General features: G+C 47.4%; 3 protein-coding genes across 11 annotated transcripts in view; 2 read left to right on the top strand and 1 right to left on the bottom strand.

The window, feature by feature from the left end:
- Nucleotides 1-315: 315 nt before the first annotated feature.
- Nucleotides 316-4,862, bottom strand: LOC308226332 (oxidative stress-responsive serine-rich protein 1-like). Of its 3 annotated transcripts, none has more exons than XM_080627975.1 (4): nt 4,766-4,862; nt 4,238-4,358; nt 2,549-2,656; nt 316-1,886 (listed from the first exon to the last, which is right to left on the bottom strand). In XM_080627975.1, exons 2-4 carry the CDS (start codon nt 4,312-4,314, stop codon nt 1,202-1,204), a joined length of 870 nt encoding a protein of 289 aa, XP_080484101.1. In that variant the 5' UTR covers nt 4,315-4,358; nt 4,766-4,862; the 3' UTR covers nt 316-1,201. The 3 variants fall into 3 exon arrangements, with proteins under 3 accessions (XP_080484101.1, XP_080484099.1, XP_080484100.1); XM_080627973.1 differs by lacking the exon at nt 4,766-4,862 and adding an exon at nt 4,467-4,759; XM_080627974.1 differs by lacking the exon at nt 4,766-4,862 and adding an exon at nt 4,594-4,759.
- A 1-nt stretch (nt 4,863) lies between these two features.
- On the top strand, nt 4,864-15,477 carry OSER1 (oxidative stress responsive serine rich 1). Of its 7 annotated transcripts, none has more exons than XM_080627964.1 (5): nt 4,864-4,943; nt 9,544-9,660; nt 11,445-11,558; nt 12,315-13,016; nt 15,339-15,477. In XM_080627964.1, the coding sequence occupies exons 2-4, from the start codon at nt 9,584-9,586 to the stop codon at nt 13,000-13,002; spliced, it is 879 nt and encodes a 292-aa protein (XP_080484090.1). In that variant the 5' UTR covers nt 4,864-4,943; nt 9,544-9,583; the 3' UTR covers nt 13,003-13,016; nt 15,339-15,477. The 7 variants fall into 7 exon arrangements, with proteins under 7 accessions (XP_080484090.1, XP_080484091.1, XP_080484089.1 ...); XM_080627965.1 differs by lacking the exon at nt 15,339-15,477 and adding an exon at nt 15,155-15,297; XM_080627963.1 differs by lacking the exon at nt 15,339-15,477 and having other exon boundaries at nt 12,315-13,118.
- Nucleotides 15,478-16,196: 719 nt separating this feature from the next.
- Nucleotides 16,197-18,057, top strand: part of JPH2 (junctophilin 2) — a 30,814-nt gene continuing 28,953 nt past the window's right edge. The window contains exon 1 of the mRNA XM_080627962.1: nt 16,197-16,926. Coding sequence (XP_080484088.1) covers nt 16,548-16,926 — 379 coding nt within the window. The 5' untranslated portion in view covers nt 16,197-16,547. The remainder of the gene's footprint in view (nt 16,927-18,057) is intronic.

Raw genomic sequence — 18,057 nt, 5'->3', positions numbered from 1 at the left:
CTACAGACAGCAATTACCAACTAGAATGTCCGAGACTTCTCTAGCACAGGACACGAGGCCAACTGTCCGTATCTGCTCAGATTTATTTTCGTACAACTGCTTGTGATCCTTGGCTTGCTGATTACTGTTTTAAGCATGTAAGTAAAAAACTGCAGTATTCAAACAGTTGTTTATCACGTGTGTACAGCTGGCACCGAAAGCACGCTTTAAGGTGGGTTTTTCTTTAAAGAAGAGGTCTTGAGGGGAGATGGGTGTAAGTCAAATTATTCAGTCTTTAATTTGCTGGGGTTTGACAAACATTTATTAATGCAAGTCTCAGCAACAAAATGTTTTATTTCAGTATTTTCAACCAGAAGGAATGTTATAGCTCTACACCACAAAGCCTGTATGATACACACTTCTTTATTACCTCTCCACAATGCTTTGTGTATCAAACATCCTCAGAAGCAACCTCTATAGATGGTTCCACCATCTCCACTTCTGAGACATGGCCCAAAAAAACTGTTAGCCTGCTTCACTCCCCCCTAAATTATTCCATCTGTAAAGCACAAATAACAAAATATACTCTTGCTTCTAAGAGCTTTGCTTATCTGCAGAAAAATAGAACTGCTTAAGAGAGAGCTAGTTAACTTATGGAAGGGTCCAAGTGCACACTTGCACATTATGGACCTCCCAATACGTCTGGGAGGAGGAATTCACAATGGGATCCAACTAAAAAAAAGCCAGGTAGTGTCTGAGGAAAGGAGATTCATCCTATCCAAAATGCTGAATGCCTGCTCACTCTTCTCCCTAGAGCAGGACGAGGATAGTGCTGTAGCTATGAATCATTACTCTTTAGTACTGGGACACATTAAAAAGAACCTTCCAAACACTGCAAAATTTCAGGAAAAAAAAAAGGCCTTTTCCCCCCCAAAAACGATAGTGAAAACAGCACTACAGAGCTTGAATATCCACAGCACAAACTCAAACCCGAGGGGAGTCATTTGATCTACAGTGCTTTTGTTAATGTATGCAGACTTTAGTGCATTCTTTTTAGAACTAAGCTCAGAAACTATATTCCATTTTTCATTTTATTAAAAAACTAAACTGTATGAGGCAAGGAAATATCTGATCAAACACACAGCAGTGAAAACATGGCACTGACAAGGCATTTAACCCAACCATTATCACAGACTGACTCAGGATTCTCTATTGCTTTCAGTCAAGTATACATCATTTCTGCCATATGAGACATCTTCTTGGGAATATATAAGTAGTATTCCATGTATCCCGAGAGATCTTCAATAGTCACGTCATCCACAAAGGCTCGAGCTTGCTCAGAACAAGACCTAGGAGAACTTGATGAGGCTGTCCCACACGGGGATCTATTCTGAAGAGACTGGGTGTGGACTCCTAAGACTGCCTTCTCGCACTCTGACAGGACACTCCGTAAGCCAGAGAAGGAGTATACTTCCATGGTTCGCCACTGTTGGCACTGACATTTCTTGTCCGTGCAAGGGCACTGCCTGCCATTGCTAAGCATGGATAACGACTGGAAATCTGAGGTCTGGCTAGAATGCAAGCTAGTCTCAAAGGATGAGGAGAGAGTAGGACAATTCTCTCCTGACTTCTCCAAAGGCTCTTCAGCAGTGAAAGCTTCCAAAGGCTCAGTTTTGTCATCACTGGTGTCAAAGTGAGAATCGTGCCTGTCCTTCGTACCGTGTTCTGCTGGGACAAAAACGTCTGAGCTTATGCCACTCTTTGACATATCTGCCTGGGTTTTGTGTTTCAGCTGGTTGTTGGCTTTCATATTGCAGTAAGTGAACTTGGGAGGATGTAGGACGGGAGACTTGGAGCGCCTGCGACGTGGGACTCTGGCTGATCCTCTGGAAGGCTTTCTCACACACCTGCAGGGTGATAACAGGTGAGCAAGTTGGTAACTCCAGACTCTACACCATAGCTCAATAAGCTCTAAACTGTGGCTAAAAATGTTTTAGAATACGTTGGGTTCTTTTTAACTTTTCTGCTTAGAAAACCCAGGTGACTGGTCACTCAATCTCTGAGAGGAACAGTGGAGAAGGCTGAAGAAATATGGGCTCCTCCAAAGAAGACACATACAAAGAGCCCTTATTTAAAGGTACTTCCCCCCAGATCTTCTCTGTTAACCAAATGATACTCTGTCATCCCAACTGAACTGTAGTGCAGAACCTGGATATCTGGTGGAGCTGCTGCCAGAATCCTGAATATCCAGGTACTTCAATACAGAAATAAAACAACCCAACAAAAAGGTGAGAGGGGGTTGCAAGGTGTAAGGCTTGAACAAAAGGACTTCTGAGGAAATCAGCAGACAAGAAAGTTTTAAGTACCCTAAGAGGTAATATTGGTTTTAAAGTCTTTGGTGAAATCATCTTAAAAAACACCGTATCAAACAGTTAAGGTAAAGTTTTGTAATAAAGGAGAGAAGAGATATGTTGAAGCAACTAATTAACAACATGCACTGGAAACAGTATTCAAGTGTTAAATGTTTCAAACCAGAACCACCAGCAGGGCCCAGTGAACGGTGTTTTACCCATGCCACGCTTCCTTTGAGCAGACAGTCTGTTGCTTGGCTCCATCCACAGCTGCTCGTGCTGTTCTTAGCATCGTCCCGTCACCAACAGACAGAGCCGCAATACATCTGAGTAGAAAGGGGAATGCCACTTTATAGTAATGCCTGAACATGATGCTTTGGAGGTCTAAATTCAGCCTATTCACTTTAAATGCTTCACTAAGAAGCTTGAAGTTTGGAGCCTTAGCTTCTCCTATAGTGAGTGGTTAGAAACAGGATATTACAGATTTATCTAACCACTCTTACTATACTGACCTCAGTGAAGTATCTAAAGATAGGTGAGATAAAATGACAGCAGGCCAAAATGCCCAGAGGCTGATGTCATGCCCTATTTGTACCAAAATGATACATTAAAGGAATGTAAAGTCATGTTCCAAATGTTCTTGTCAGACAATAGTTGTTAAAGACAGATTCCTACTCATCTAAAATGCAAAGTTGGGAACCCATAGCAGCAGCGTGAGGAGGAGTCAGTGGAGAAATGGATGAGGTACAACAGACAGAACAGGTTGCCAGTTTATTTCTCATTAAATTTCCCAGATAAACATGCACAGGAGGACCAGACAACATAAATGCCTCAGCACATGAATCTGCATTATGATGCTGTATGTGTGACTTGGAATATGGGATGGGAAAATCATAAGAAATGAGGCTGAAATTCTAGCAGAAGAGCCCAAGTACTCTGCCCAAAGTTGATCTTAAGGTATTAGTCACAAGACTTGAGCTGGTCGAAATACATGCCTGCAAAACAAGATCTTCTTTTGCTTAAGAAGATGTCATCAGGAATCAACCAGAATTCCACACAGTCTGTCACTGGTAGTATGTCAAAAGTAGTACGCTTAATAAGTAGTTCCTTGTTAGAGCACAGCTATTTTTTTCCGACATTTAACAGAAGGCCTCCTGAAGTAGAGGAAATGAGTAGCAAAGCAAAACGTATTTTAACATGCAGAGGAAGTAATGAGTTTGCAGTACTGATAGCCATGGAGATGAATTCACAAGGTAACATTAATTATTGATACAAAGCTTTCTCTTTGTGAATTCCCAAAAGACTTCTAGTGAACTCACAAAATGTTAGACTGCCTAATTTTATTAACTCCTACTTTTACAAAACATTCTTTTACTCCATACTACCAGTATACCTGGTGTGTCATAGAATAAGTTTTTAGTATAATAAAGACTGGAGACGTTTCACTCTACAAAATCCCCTGAAATCAGAAACTATCAGTGCTCATATCTAGCCTGATGATTTCCAGTGGGACTGAGCTGCCCAGCACACTGTGAAGTGCTGGTGTGTCCTGTGGACACTTTCCAAACAGATCTTCACCCACTATAGCAGCTGAAGACACCAGCAGCCAAACAACCTCTGTATCACTAAGGCTATCACAACAGTTAAGAGTGGATTTGCTGCTTTGGGCAAGTCATTTTATGCAGTCACTGTGTAATTTCAGTTGGCTATCATGTTAAAATTAGCCAGTAATAAAGTACTGCTTTGCCTATTAGTTGCAAAGACTGCATTTCATCAGAAGCGATGCAGTTGTCTCCTCTTGCACAGTAAGGAACCTTCTCTCAAATGACATTTGTTTTGAGATGCAAAACAACAGAAACCAAATACAAAAGACACTGACACATGACACGGTGCTTTCTGTCACTCACCCTGCTGCATCCACTCTCAGCTTTTTGAAAGCCGTTTGCAGACTCTCTTCCTCTTCATCTTTAGCTTCCAAGTCCATGGATGAGCTCTCAGCGTGCAGCCAGCCGTGCCATACAGAACACACTGAAACACAGGAACCGGCGATATGGCGAGGTCCGGACACACGCAGTCTGTACAGCACCGAAGCGACGCGGCTGGAGGCAACCTCCCGAGCAGCCCGCTACGTCTCACCGCGAGCTCCAGCTCCGCGCTCCTTAGAACCCAGCACGTCCCCCCGACAGCTGCATCGAACAAGTGGCCGGCGCCACACGCAACACAGGCCCACGCTGCCGCCGCACCCCCGCAGGCCCTTGCCTACCGGACGGTCCCGAAGTCCCCGCTGCCGCCGCAGCCTCCCGCCACCCGAGCCCCGTCAAGGCTCCGCTAGCTCCCCGGGGCCCCTCCAGCGCCGGCGGCCTCGCCGCCTCTCGCCCCTTCGTGCGGCCACTCTCATTAGACCGGGGGCACAAGGACCCCACGACCCCACTCACCGCCGCCTCACGCTCGGGGTGGTAGGTGGGGCGCGGAGCACAACAGGAAGTGAGGTCACCGGCCCGCGGATATACGCATGCGCTACCGCCCACCTCCCGCCGCAGTTCGGTTCCCTCGGCCGCTGTCGTTTCCGGCGCGGGCGGTGCGCGGCTTGGGCCGGGCTCTCGGGCGGGCGCGGTGAGTGCGGGTCCCTGCCGCGGGTCCCTGCCGCGGGTCCCTGCCGCGGGTCCCTGCCGCGGGTCCCTGCCGCGGGTCCCTGCCGCGGGTCCCTGCCGCGGGTCCCTGCCGCGGGTCCCTGCCGCGGGTCCCTGCCGCGGGTCCCTGCCGCGGGTCCCTGCCGCGGGTCCCTGCCGCGGGTCCCTGCCGCGGGTCCCTGCCGCGGGTCCCTGCCGCGGGTCCCTGCCGCGGGTCCCTGCCGCGGGTCCCTGCCGCGGGTCCCTGCCGCGGGTCCCTGCCGCGGGTCCCTGCCGCGGGTCCCTGCCGCGGGTCCCTGCCGCGGGTCCCTGCCGCGGGTCCCTGCCGCGGGTCCCTGCCGCGGGTCCCTGCCGCGGGTCCCTGCCGCGGGTCCCTGCCGCGGGTCCCTGCCGCGGGTCCCTGCCGCGGGTCCCTGCCGCGGGTCCCTGCCGCGGGTCCCTGCCGCGGGTCCCTGCCGCGGGTCCCTGCCGCGGGTCCCTGCCGCGGGTCCCTGCCGCGGGTCCCTGCCGCGGGTCCCTGCCGCGGGTCCCTGCCGCGGGTCCCTGCCGCGGGTCCCTGCGCGCTGCCCCGCGGACGGGGCCGGTGAGGCTGTTGTGTCCCCGCTGTGGGACCGTGCCCCCGAGTGTCTGGAGCTGCCGGCGCTGCCCTAGTGGTGGGTGGGGAGGAGAGTTCCGGGGCTTCCCCGGCGGGGCGCGGGGCTTGTGCTGAGTCACCCCCGCCTCGATGGGGCCTCGCTCTGCGCTGAGGCCGCCGTGTTCGTTGTGCTCCGCCTCGGGGTTGGGGGCAGGAACTGGGCCGGGGGTCCCCAGGTGCGGGCGGCAAATACCGGGGTGTGAGAGCCTGTGAGGAGCTCATGAGACGCCGGGCGGGAGGGGAACCGCGGCTGCTCTCGTCTCATTGCCCGGGTGGTACTCTGGGGCTGGCATCCCGGTTCGGGGCTGCCCGCCCCTGGTCTAGCCTGCCTTTAACCGAAGGGCTGCGCTTGTGCGTTGTAACTTCATGAGCGGTGCTGGGTGTCTTGTAGCGCCGGGGTAATGGTTGTGTATTGCAGGGAAGAGCTGGACATAGAGTGGGAAGGGGAAGATGTGTGTTTTCCTAGGATATGAAGAGCAGAAGGCTCGATGGTTTTTTGATGCAACATTAAACTTTGGTTACTGTGTCAGTGATGAAGGGCAGCATGAAATATATAGTCTAAAATTGGTAGTGTTTTGAATAATGTAGTGTGATTTGCAGGTCAAAGGAGGTGATCCTGCCACTCTACTCTGCTCTCGTGAGACCTCACTTGGAGCATTGTGTGCAGTTCTGGTGTCCTCAACATCAAAAGGACATGGAACTGTTGGAACAAGTCCAGAGGAGGCCACGAGGACGATCAGTGGCTGGAGCACCTCCCATATGAAGACAGGCTGAGAAAGTTGGGGCTGTTCAGCCTGGAGAAGAGAAGGCTGCGTGGAGACCTCATAGCAGCCTTCCAGTATCTGAAGGGAACCTATAAGGATGCTGGCGAGTGACTCTTCATTAGGGGCTGTAGTGGTAGGACAAGGGGTGATGGGTCCAAACTTAAAACAGAGGAAGTTTAGATTAGATATTAGAAATTCTTTACTGAGAGGGTGCTGAGGCACTGGAATGGGTTGCCCAAGGAAGTTGTGAATGTTCCATCCCTGGCAGTGTTCAAGGCCAGGTGGGACAGGGTCTTGGGTGACATGATCTAGTGTGAGGTGTCCCTGCCCATGGCAGGGGGGTTGGAACTTGGTGATCTTAAGGTCTCTTCCAACCCTAACTTTTCTGTGATGCTATGATTTGAAAGCTTTTTTGTCTTCTTGCTGAGGCTATCTAATAGAGGGGTTTGGTGTTAAAAAAAGCTGTAGGCTGATTTATTTTAAGTAATTTTTTTGGGGGGTGAAGGGGGAATCTTACTGAAGCAAGATTTCATGTGTTTCACTCAAGCAGTAGTATCTAATTAAGAGTACATGAAGTAATAACTTGCTCAGATGAGCATCATGTTGTCAATCTGTGTGTTGGCTTCCTCCTCTCATGTTTACTTGCTGTCTGACTCACTGGACAGCGTGTTCCTTGACGTTGTTGTGATACATTAGCCTTCGACGTGTCTCATAATAGCTGTCTGCAATGCGAGGTGTCCAGATGAAATCACAGCTGGAACAACAGCAGGGAGAGCTGCCACCTCCAGCTGGAATGAGGCTGTGAGGGAGCAGAGATGATCAGTCAGTAGCTGCAGAAATAACTGAGCTGCAGAGGTTCAAGTTCCTCTCTCTTCACAGACACCTCATGCTATAGAAAAGCTGGTGCTTTGTTGCTAAAAGTAGTACTAATGTAGGCGTTGTTGCTGTATTAGTGAGTAGAGTTAGTGCTCTATGTAAGTGTGTTGTTACAAGAGCTGTTATAGTTGCCTGGGTTTGGATAATTACTTTTGTAAAGGATTCTTAGTGCATCAAGAAGATACAGAATCACAGAAGAGATTTCTGGAGACTCAACCCCCTTGCTCAAGGGGGGCCACCTCAAGCCGGTTGCTCTGGACCATGTCCAGGTAGCTTTTGTGTATCTCCAAGGAGGGAGACTCCATATCCTCCCCAGGCTCAGTCACCCTCACAGCAAAGTCTTTCCTTATGCTCAGACAGCAGCATCTCCTCCGTTCTAGTGTGTGCTCAGGCACCCTGGTCCTGTCGCTGGGCACCACCGAGAAGAGCTGGGCTCTTGTCCTCTTTGTACCTACTCTTCTGGTATTTATATATATGTTGATGAGATCCCTCCTGAGCCTTTTTCTGGCTGAACAGTCCTGGTTTTCTCAGCCTTTCCTAGCAGGAGAGATGTTCCAGTTCCTTCATCATCTTTGTGGCTGTTCACTGGATTCTTTCTGGCATGTCAGTGTCTCCTGTAGCAGGGAGCCCAGTGCTGAGTGCAGCATTCCAGCTGAACAGAGGGAAGGATCAGCTCCCTTGACCTCAGGATACCGTTAGTCCCTTTGCCACAAAGACACACTGCTGGGTTGTGTCCATCCTGGTCCATCCAAGACCCCAAGGGCCTTTTCTGCAAAGCTGTACTGGCACATGGGTTTGTTCCTCTGCTGGAACAGGGCTTTGCACTTGCCCCTCATTGAAGTTCATGAGGTTCCTGTTGGCCCCTTTTTCCAGCCTGTTGTTGTCCCTTAGCCCCCCCATCCCAGTTTGGTGTCATCAGCAAACTTGTTGAAGGAACACTCTGCCACATCATCCAGATCTTTAATGAAGATGATGAACAGCACTGGGCCCTGTACCTTGAAGTGCCCTGCTAGTTACTGACCTCCAACTAGACTTTATGTCAATGATTGCCACCCTTTGGGCCCAATTGTTGCGCTTCTCTTTCAGTCCATGTCACTGACTAATCATCCAGTGATGGTTTATCATCACCTCCTCTGTGAGGGTCTTGTGGGAGACACGAAAGCGTTACTGAAGTCCAGGTAGAAAACATCCACTGCTCTCCCCTTGTCTACCAAACCGATCTCATTGTAGAATGTTGTCAAGTGTGACAACCTTGCAATTTAATAATAAAGAGTGAGGAGATGATCTTGTCACAACCCAGATGGTGTGGCCAGGAGGCTCCTGCACTAATGGCACTCACCCGAAATGGCCCTGTTTTTCCAGAAGTAGTCAAGTCAAAAGCAGGTTAATCAGCCAGGTAAACTTCAACAGGTACTGAGCTTGAGTTACTTTGGAGTAGAACTGAGACTTGCTGTTGTCAGTGGTTTTTGCTCAGCATAAACAAAGGAAGCAAACCTTTACCAGGTCTTTTTTCAGCTGAAGCGTGGCTGGTGTAGCATGTGCATGTGATTACAGAAGTGTAAGGCAATGAGGAGCATCAAATTAGAAAGATTTGAGATTCCTTTGTAGCTAGGTTAACTGATGGGCAGGGTAGATTAAAAAAAAAAATACATCAGGCAGTTTTTATCAGTTCCTTTTTTTATTTAAACCAGGCTCACACTTTGCTGTTTGTGCTCTAATTGGCATTTGTACTTGTTCAACAGCTGGTATCAGAAAGTTTTAATGGCTATTTGCAATCACAGTGCCATGTTCTGATAGGATTGTGTAACTTGCTGGGATCTAGACATAAGATCGAAAGATTTTGTTTAATTTTTATCTCATTTTAAGGAAAATCTGTTGGTTTGGTTTTTTTTTTATATACGTAACATCAAGTCCCAAAGCTGGAAATAGCAGTTGTAGGAAGTTGACTGTTTCTAACAGTGGTGTTCCTTCTGCCTTTCACCTCTTCTGGGATTATTTTGGTAACACTGTAAGATGAATAGAAGAGTCTGGACTGTAACAGATGGGCAAGACACCATCTCTGTGACACCAGTTTTTACTTGAAATTGCTAATTCACCTATGCACTTGTACAAGAGACTCTTCTCTTTTTGGGTATCTTCAGCTTGTTCTGAATCAACTTTCAAAAATGTTCAGCTAGAATGACCTCAGCCTTATGTGCTCAGCGTGCTATTTTGAGTTTGTTTTCATGTATTATGGTGCTGCTGGGCAACTAATGTTTTTAACAATGCATTGGTTCTTATTTCCATGTGCTTTTTTTTTATGCTTGTAGCAGTACATGGTAACTCTGACACCTTCTGGCCATCCCAATAATGAAAACGGAAGCTAAGGATGGAGAAGAGGAAAGCCTGCAGACAGCATTCAAAAAGCTGAGAGTTGACACAGCTGGGTAAGTAACACCACGGGGAGGTACAGAGAGTATTACAAATGGACTCAAAAGGAACACTTTTGCTGTTACATGTGAAGAAATCAGGTAATTGCAAAGGTTTAGGCCTTAAAACATTGTAGTTAAGCTGAAATAAATTCACTAGCTATAGCCTGCCCTTCTCAAGGGACTGTAGTTTGTTTGATCCCTGCTAGCTCCCAACAGGCTTGAAACAAACCTCATGATTGTCAGTAACTGACAGCATGCTTGAAATGAATTTTGGCGTGAGTCTGGCTGCCAGAGGTTGTGGCTGTAGCACTAGAACTCTATTACAGAACTTAGCATATTGTAATGGCTCTGGAAGCCTGTCATGAGAATAAACTCCCATCTTTTCCCAGGAGAGGAATGTTCTTTCCATGTCAGAAAAGGAGAGTGTAACTCATTCAGTGCATGATTCCCACACAAACTATTTTCATTGCTGCCACTTACAAATTTCCTATTTATAATCAAAATCACTAAATGGGAAAGAATACTTTTTGTGTTGTCATGCTTTGTGGGAGATCCAACCTACCCTTCCTGTCCCAGGTAGCAGAACACAAACAGCATGTGTCTTCTCTTGATGATGACCATTTTTATCTGAAATTAAAAACTGAAAGGCTGCTATGTGATGTGTTTTCTGCTGATGGATGTGCACCATTACACATTACCTATACAGTCCTGTGTTTCAGTAAGCTGTTGTCAGTAATACAGTTATGCCAGTAACTGAAAGTGTAGGTGCGGTAGTATGTAAATATCAAGGTAGTAGCTAGAATTACCATAGAACTTACACTGTGAGTAGATGGGCTTTTAAAGCTATCTTTCATTTAAGTAATTAAACTCATTAGAAATAATAACCACACAAATGCCTCTCATTTCTTCAGTATCTCTAGTCCCACTCCTCGGGTCAGGCATATTTAGTTTGGAGTTTTTGCTGTTGGCCTTCAGTTTTCTGCTCTGTGTTCACTGTCCTTTAAATAAAAAATAGCTGATGCTTGACTAATAGTTGGGACTCTTAAATATCAGTTAACCCTGTCCTAGATCAGAGAGTAGGGTCTAATTTTCACTGTTCAGGGAATCCGCCCTGCTTACAAACTAATTTAACACAGGATATGGAAAACAATTTCCTTGTGAATTCCAGTGCAATATGTGAAGTTGCAATGTGGAAAAAGTTATCCTTGGGATTATTACAGCTTCTGGAAAATGGGAGTTTGGGATGAATTTATAGCACCAGAAAAGTTAGTAAATCCTCTAAGGTCCCTGACTTGAATAGAAGTTGAAGATCTGACACAAAATCTGTTGCTTAAGTGATTGAAGAATGAAGTTTTAGCTTGTTTTTTTAGACAAAGACTTAAGTGTTCTTCAGTTAAACAAAGTCTTCTTATGTCCAAAGGACATTTATTTTTAGGAAAGAATGGCTTATTTGTCTCTGGAAAAAGAGACGTGTTTCTTCAGTGATGGTGTTTTTCCCCTCCCCTCTCCTGGGAAACTGAAACTGAGCCATTGTGTGTGCTTCGTCATCGACATGTGGAGTTGGGATTTGCAGACTAGTTGCTGAATGGCATCATGTTTGGTGAAAGAGTCTGTTATACAAACTTTTGAGATAGGAATGTGTAAACACTTCTGATTTCGGTTGTCTTTGTGGGCAGGTCTTTTAAGACCTATTGTAAATGATTTGGAGCAATCTTTTCTGGGAAAGAAGTTTCATATTTGTTTCACATTCATAATGCTGACCAGTCTGAGGTGTTAACTTTTCACTCTGTCTTTCACAGATCTACTGCTTCTCTCTCTGTGGGTGAAGGGACAAGTCCAAGAGCACTAGTTAGAACAGTGGCAGATGAAACCATACCTAAGAGTGTGTGTAATTCTAAGGAAACCTGGCATGGGTAAGAGAAGCTTGGGAATATCAGACTACTTCAAATGATACTGCATTGAAAGGGAATTTTAAATAGACAGGGTTCCTAGTAACTACACTTCTAAACAGGGGACTCAAGTTTTCTTTATTAAGGAACTATTTAAAATACTCTACACCACCTTTTTATGTTCATATGTGACGACTATTCTTACTTACAAGTATGTGAAGTGAAAGGAAATGCTGTTTACCTATAGGTTGCTAAACATAGATGTATCTTAATGTAAGTGTGAACTGCTGTTTTTGAATCAGACAATCATGAATGCGTCTCTTTCCGTCATTGTTTGTCACTGCAGAAGCTGTCACTGCCTTGGAAACTAGATTAAAATAAAGAATTGGTTTCTGGGGTGTCTATGCAGAACTTCTTGCTCATCTCCTGCTGAAACAAAATGACCCTTTGCCCTTGATTCATTAGTTTGGTGCTGTCTTCTCATGCTTTGTCCTTCCCTAATAAGTTCTTTTGTCATGTCTCACATGCTTTACTCATTTTCTAACCTTAAAACCATGCACTTGAGATTTCATTTCTTAGGTGTTCCTTTTATATTTTATACAGCTGCTTGGCTGGAATAAAGTCAAATTTCAAGATAGCAGAATACCCTAAGCAAATACTCTGAACTTAAAGCTCATGCAAGCAATATAAATGCAGTAGAGGTTTTGCCCAGTGTTGCTCATAATCCAGCATTATGTCTTTTAGCGAATCTTCACTCTCTTTTGTATCTTTCCCTGGCAGATCTATGAAGAAGCCTTCAAGAGGAGTTGTGAGAACCCCGCGTCGCAGGCGTTCCAAGTCTCCAATTCTTCATCCTCCCAAGTTTATCCATTGCAGCACAAAGTCACATTCCACGTGCAACCAGCTAGTGCATAAGAGCCAAAATGATGTCCAAGACGACAGCAGTGGCTATGGCATGCCAGCCCCAAAGGAAGCTTGTGCACACGAACGATGCAGTGTTGCTTCTGACGTTGGCCATAAAGGAGCTGATGTTGAGTCTTTGGAAGCTTCTGCTATGCAGTCAGTGTCAAAGAACAGACAGGAGAACTCTCCAGCTTCTCTAGAATCTAAAGCAAGCCTAAAGACTACAGAGCTTTCTGATTTTCAGTCGATGTCCAGGCTGAACACAAATAAGCCGTGTGCATGTGCAGATAAAGCCTGTCAGTGTAAACGATGGCAAGATATGGAAGTGTACAAATTCTCTGGCTTGCAGAACACCCTCCCGTTGGCACCTGATAGAAGAACAGTTTCTGAGGATCACTCCCAGTCTTTGCCATCAAGAACTCCCTCAAGCTCTCCACGCTCTTGTTCTGAGCAAGCCAGGGCCTTTGTGGATGATGTGACTATTGAAGATCTTTCGGGATACATGGAATATTACTTGTATATCCCAAAGAAAATGTCTCACATGGCAGAAATGATGTACACCTGACAGCAATGAGCACTGTAAGGGTGTGTGGTTTAAATCTGCCCTCACTCACACTCATGTGAGATGCAACCTACTTTCTGCTCACTGTGCTTGCAATAAAAACACTTCTCTGCATCTTAGCTAATGCTCATTATTTAAACTGGGCAAACAGTTTAGATTAAGTATTATAATTTAAGCTTGTAATAGATAATGAAGTAAGCAGTGAATGTGTTTAGAGTGTACCTGCCTATACTTAAGAGATCTAACACTTACTTTGTTTTCAAAGTCCTCTGGTTTCGGTTTGTTGGAAAAGAAGAGCCTCTGGATTACTTGGTGATGAGAGCTGTTACTGTGAGGGACCTGAATGCAATTGCTGTGACCTCAGGTCATAACATGCTTGTGGTTTTTGACACCTGTGCCTCTGATTTTATTTCATGAAGGAGGGTGACAATCCTATCATCTCCTCAGTACTATTACCACTCTAGGTAAATTGAAGAGAGACAGTCATCTTTTGGGGTGGAGACTTTGTTATTTCTTTGTGCCTGAAGAGGTTTTATTTCTTACCGACCGAACAGACACCCTCTGTCCCTATCTTTGATAACATTAATGCAGTCAGATTAGATTAACATAACATTTGCTTGTTAGAATGCCTGAAGAGCAAAGAAACTTGGACAATCTAAGCAAGGTTGTTTAAGAGGTTGTTCTGATCTCTGCGGTGTTGGTTAGTGGAAAAAGTTAAGCGAGTGTAACTTTTTATTCAACATCCAACAGGCCTCAGATGGGTCTGCAGCAGGAGAAATACCTTAATTCTTCAGGGAGATTGCTGCTTCCGTTAACCAAGGGAAAAATAAGATGATACACTGTTCAGTGTGGGGTTTATGAAGGTTGAAACAGCATTCGCTGGCTTCAGTGGTCTTAATTCATGTGCACTCTGGTGGGTTTGGGTTTGTTCTATAGCTTTGTTCAGTCTGCTCTGTAACCCTTCAATATTAAGACCTGTAGACTTGAGTGAGCAGTTGTCAGCTGCACAATGCATCTTGCTTGGTAAACAGCAGCTTTTGTCCATCAGCACAGTCTGTCTTTTATGAATACATGTATAGTGAAGGAGCATCCCATCAATCATGTGATTTGCTGAGGGAGAGATGAGTTGTGTTAAGTTTGTCTTTACTACTTCAGTACCTGAACCTTTCTGACCTGTAAGGTCTTGGAAAGAAATGGAGACAAACATTTCCCTGTGAGCTCTTCTGCTGTTACTCTTGGGGGTTTTTATCTTTTCTGTAACAGTGTCTTAGAGCAAGTGACCATGAGAATTTATGGGTTTTGCCAGCTCTCAAGTGTCATCTACCCCTTGCCGATTGTACTTGGGTCCCACCTCCCTTCCATTTCTCCCTTCTTAAACAGCTATATTTCTGCCACCCATGTTCTGAATTCAGGGCAGCTGTTTGGTAATTGTGGGCCGCAAAGTGACCATGCTTCTTCAATAATAATTCTTCACTGTTCCCAAATGCCTGCAGGCAGCCAGAGCGCTGCTATGGGGCCAAGAACTCCTTTCAAGACCACATTGCTTTTACTGTTGCTTTCATGAGTCACTGCAGCCTGGTACCTGCAGGGTTTAGGGTTGAGACATCAAGTGCTCAGTACCATGTTGCAGAAAGTGGACTGAAATCTCGGAGGTGATGTGAAAAAATAGAGTGGAAACATGCAAACTGGTGTGGACTTGAGGAGGGAGGACGGGAGTGCTGGGCCACTAGAGGTCCCCCCCGGCTGGGTGCTGTGCCCCGGCTGGGTGCTGCAGCTCTGCAGCTTCAGCCTTTGGGAGAGATTATGTGTTTCCCTGCCAAAACAAAGAAATCTGAAGCTCTGGCTGGTGCCTTAATGCATGCACACAATGTTGGTGCTTTCTGATGTTTGGGTGTGTTCGTGGTCAACAAAGGCTCTTTAAATGCCAAATGTAAATGCAGATGCATTAATATTTAACCTAAGTGTACTACCAGTTCACAACAGTGCTGTGAGATTAGGAAAAGTTGCTAAGTAAATAATTACGTGGTCCTGAACTTGGCATCCTCTTCAGGCAGTTACAACATCTTTGGTCTGGTAAGTGCTGAAACGCTGTGGAATAAAAGACCACAGATAGCTGCAGCTGCCACCTTAACACTTTCTCTGCTGTTACTACTAGGTGTTTTAAGATGCTTTGGTCTAACCAGAAACCAAACCCCTCCAGTTTTGCTTTGAGAGAATGTGAATTTCCAGCCCTTAACTGTGCAGCAAGAACCTGCAAAGCATGGCTGAGGAGTCCAAAAGCGTAGCTCAAAGAAGTCCAACTTCAGCCAATTTCAAAATCTGACTTTTTTTTAAACCAGAAAGCTTTAAAGGGCTGGTTCTGCCAAGCAGCACTTCAGAATGGTGTTGGAATCCCTTGGCCATTCCTTCCTGTGGCTGAATGAAAATGAAGCCTTTTGTACTCAGCTCCATAGTGCGCAGCTGGTCCTTCCCACCTGTGCCTGCAGGTAATCTGTAGTTTATGTGCTGTATATACATGCTTGGCTTTCTTACAGTTATATATTGCATGGGGTTTTTTTCTATACCTCTTCTTCCTAGAAACACCAATAAGGAGGTTGTCTGAGGTGTAAAACTGTCTTATGGGAGTCTGAAACATCCACCAGCTGTTAAACAGAAGGAGGTTTCGGGTAAGTTTGTTGTTTGGGAGCGAGGTGGGAAGGACTGCTAGCAAGTCGCTACCCTAAAGCAGCTCTGGAAATTCCTGGTAACAGGAGCAGACGGGGTGAGTAAGGCGTACGCCGCAACCCGGCGAGGGCTGTGCTTTTACTGCTTATTGAAACTGCCCACTTGAACACCGCTGGGAGCAAACCCGCCCCAAGGCGCTGCCTCCCCAGCCCCGGAGGCTGCACTGGCTCTGCGAGAGGGTCCCCTCCTGGGGGTCCAGCGGAGCGGGACGCGGCTCCCTGCCCGCTCCGGTGCGCCGGGAGGGCGGCTGGAGGGGACGGGACCGGCGCTCCCCTTCCCAGGCTCTATTTTAAGCAGACATTTACTTTCCCAGCCTCTTCTCCGCTTGGATCCCTGCCCGCGGCGGGGGAACGTGTCTCTGCCCTCCTTCATAAAAGGGCCCCGAGCGTTATTTTTGGGAGCAGCTCCTGGGATCCGATGGCCTTGTTAGGGCAGCGCTGACCTTTCTCCCGGCGGGGGAGGAGAGCGGAGCGGGGCGGGCGGCTGCGGCCGGGGCGGGGTGCGCGGCGGCCTCTGGACGCCCCCCCCTACCCCCCGGACCCCCCTCCTCATCTCCGCCGCCGGGTTCGGGACCCCCCCTTCTCTCCCTCCTCCGCCGCGGGGTTCGGCTCCGAGCTCGCCCCGTGCCGCGGTGCCGGGGCAGGTATCAGCGGGCTCGGCCACGGCCCGCCCCTCTCCTCTCCCCTCCCTCCAATTTCTCCTTCCTCCCGTTCCCCGGCCCCTCGGCGAGCGGCCGGTCCCGCTGCCCATCCCGGCTCGCCGGGGATGCGGCAGCCGCTCTCCCACCCCGGAGCGCTGCCCGGCGGCGCGGCCCCGAGGGCACCATGAGCGGCGGCAGGTTTGATTTCGATGATGGAGGCGCCTATTGCGGGGGCTGGGAAGGGGGCAAAGCCCACGGGCATGGCATCTGCACCGGCCCCAAGGGCCAGGGCGAGTACTCGGGCTCCTGGAACTACGGCTTCGAGGTGGTGGGCATATACACTTGGCCGAGTGGCAACACCTACGAAGGCTACTGGTCCCAAGGCAAGAGGCATGGCCTAGGAATCGAGACCAAAGGACGATGGGTTTACAGAGGAGAGTGGACCCATGGCTGTAAGGGACGGTATGGTGCGAGGCAGAGCATGAGCAGTGGAGCCAAGTACGAAGGTACCTGGAATAATGGCCTGCAGGATGGCTACGGCACCGAGACATACGCTGATGGAGGTAAGGATGGTTCTGGAGGGGCTGCAAGGGTGATGAACAGCCTCATATCCAGCCCGCGATGGCAGAGTGCACGTTGCCCTTGCTGAGGGGGTGACCTGATCCTATCCCCACTAGTGAGATCCATGCGGGCACAGTGGTCTGCAATGACCCATTTGGGTGCTTCAGGGCTTGGGGCACAACCACCTTGCAAATGTGTGTGTGTGTGTCCCAGTGTTCACAGTCGGGCACAGCTCACTGCATGCAAGTTACAAGGAGGGAGCAGCGGGAGCATTGCCCCCACCATCTCTCCCTCGGGAGCTGCTCTCAAGTGTCTGTATCAATCATTGACACCAACCGACTCGATCTCTGTACTCTGCGACTCCTGGTTCCCCAGGGACTGGTTCTTGCAGTTCATCACTGAACTAAACCAGACCCTCCTCACTGGTGCGTGACTGCTGCGAGCCGTTCGTCTTCTCACTGGGCAGCAAGTTGTGAATGCTTTCACGTTGGATATAAGCCACCCACGGCATCATAGCACGTTTTGCCTATGCATTAAACACTGCTTGCATGCCTCTGACGGGCTGCCTGGACATCTGCTTTCCCGAATCGTTTTGGTTGAGTTCATCTGAGCTGTTTAGAATACGTAGTCACACGCCTTTCCCTAAAATAAATCCCTTCAATTACTTGGAAGCTCTGAACTGCTGCTAGTACACAAAGGCACTGCGTAGTCAGATGTTTGTTGTGCTCTGTAAATGCTCAGTCTAATTGTGTTCTCCCATTAGTGGCAATTTGGGGGTTAGAAACATTGCAGGAATCTCTGCAAGTAATTCTGAAGCTCTTCAGTCCTGTAATGTTCCAGGTTGCCATATTTAGGATAGCTAAATAGAGAGGGCGATTTCAAATAAATACTCTTTAAAAAATGGATCAGAATTGCATCTATATTTATTTAGGAGAGGCAATGGAGTTAGTTTGTAAAGAAAAACAACAGTAATGGTATAAATCTTCAGAATGAAAAACATCAGATTTATACTCATTAGGAAAATGGGCTAATTCAAGACTGACTGTCAGGTTTATGCTTCTACATAAACATTTCTCAATGAGTTGCTTAGGTACATGGCTAACTTAAAGGCTGGAAGTGTAGTCTTGAAGTTG

The sequence above is a fragment of the Psittacula echo genome, assembly GCF_963264785.1.
Source record: "Psittacula echo genome assembly, chromosome: 12".
Taxonomy (NCBI): Eukaryota; Metazoa; Chordata; class Aves; order Psittaciformes; family Psittacidae; genus Psittacula; species Psittacula echo.
Note: the sequence above shows the minus strand (reverse complement) of the source record. Positions and strands in the feature narration are given on the sequence as shown.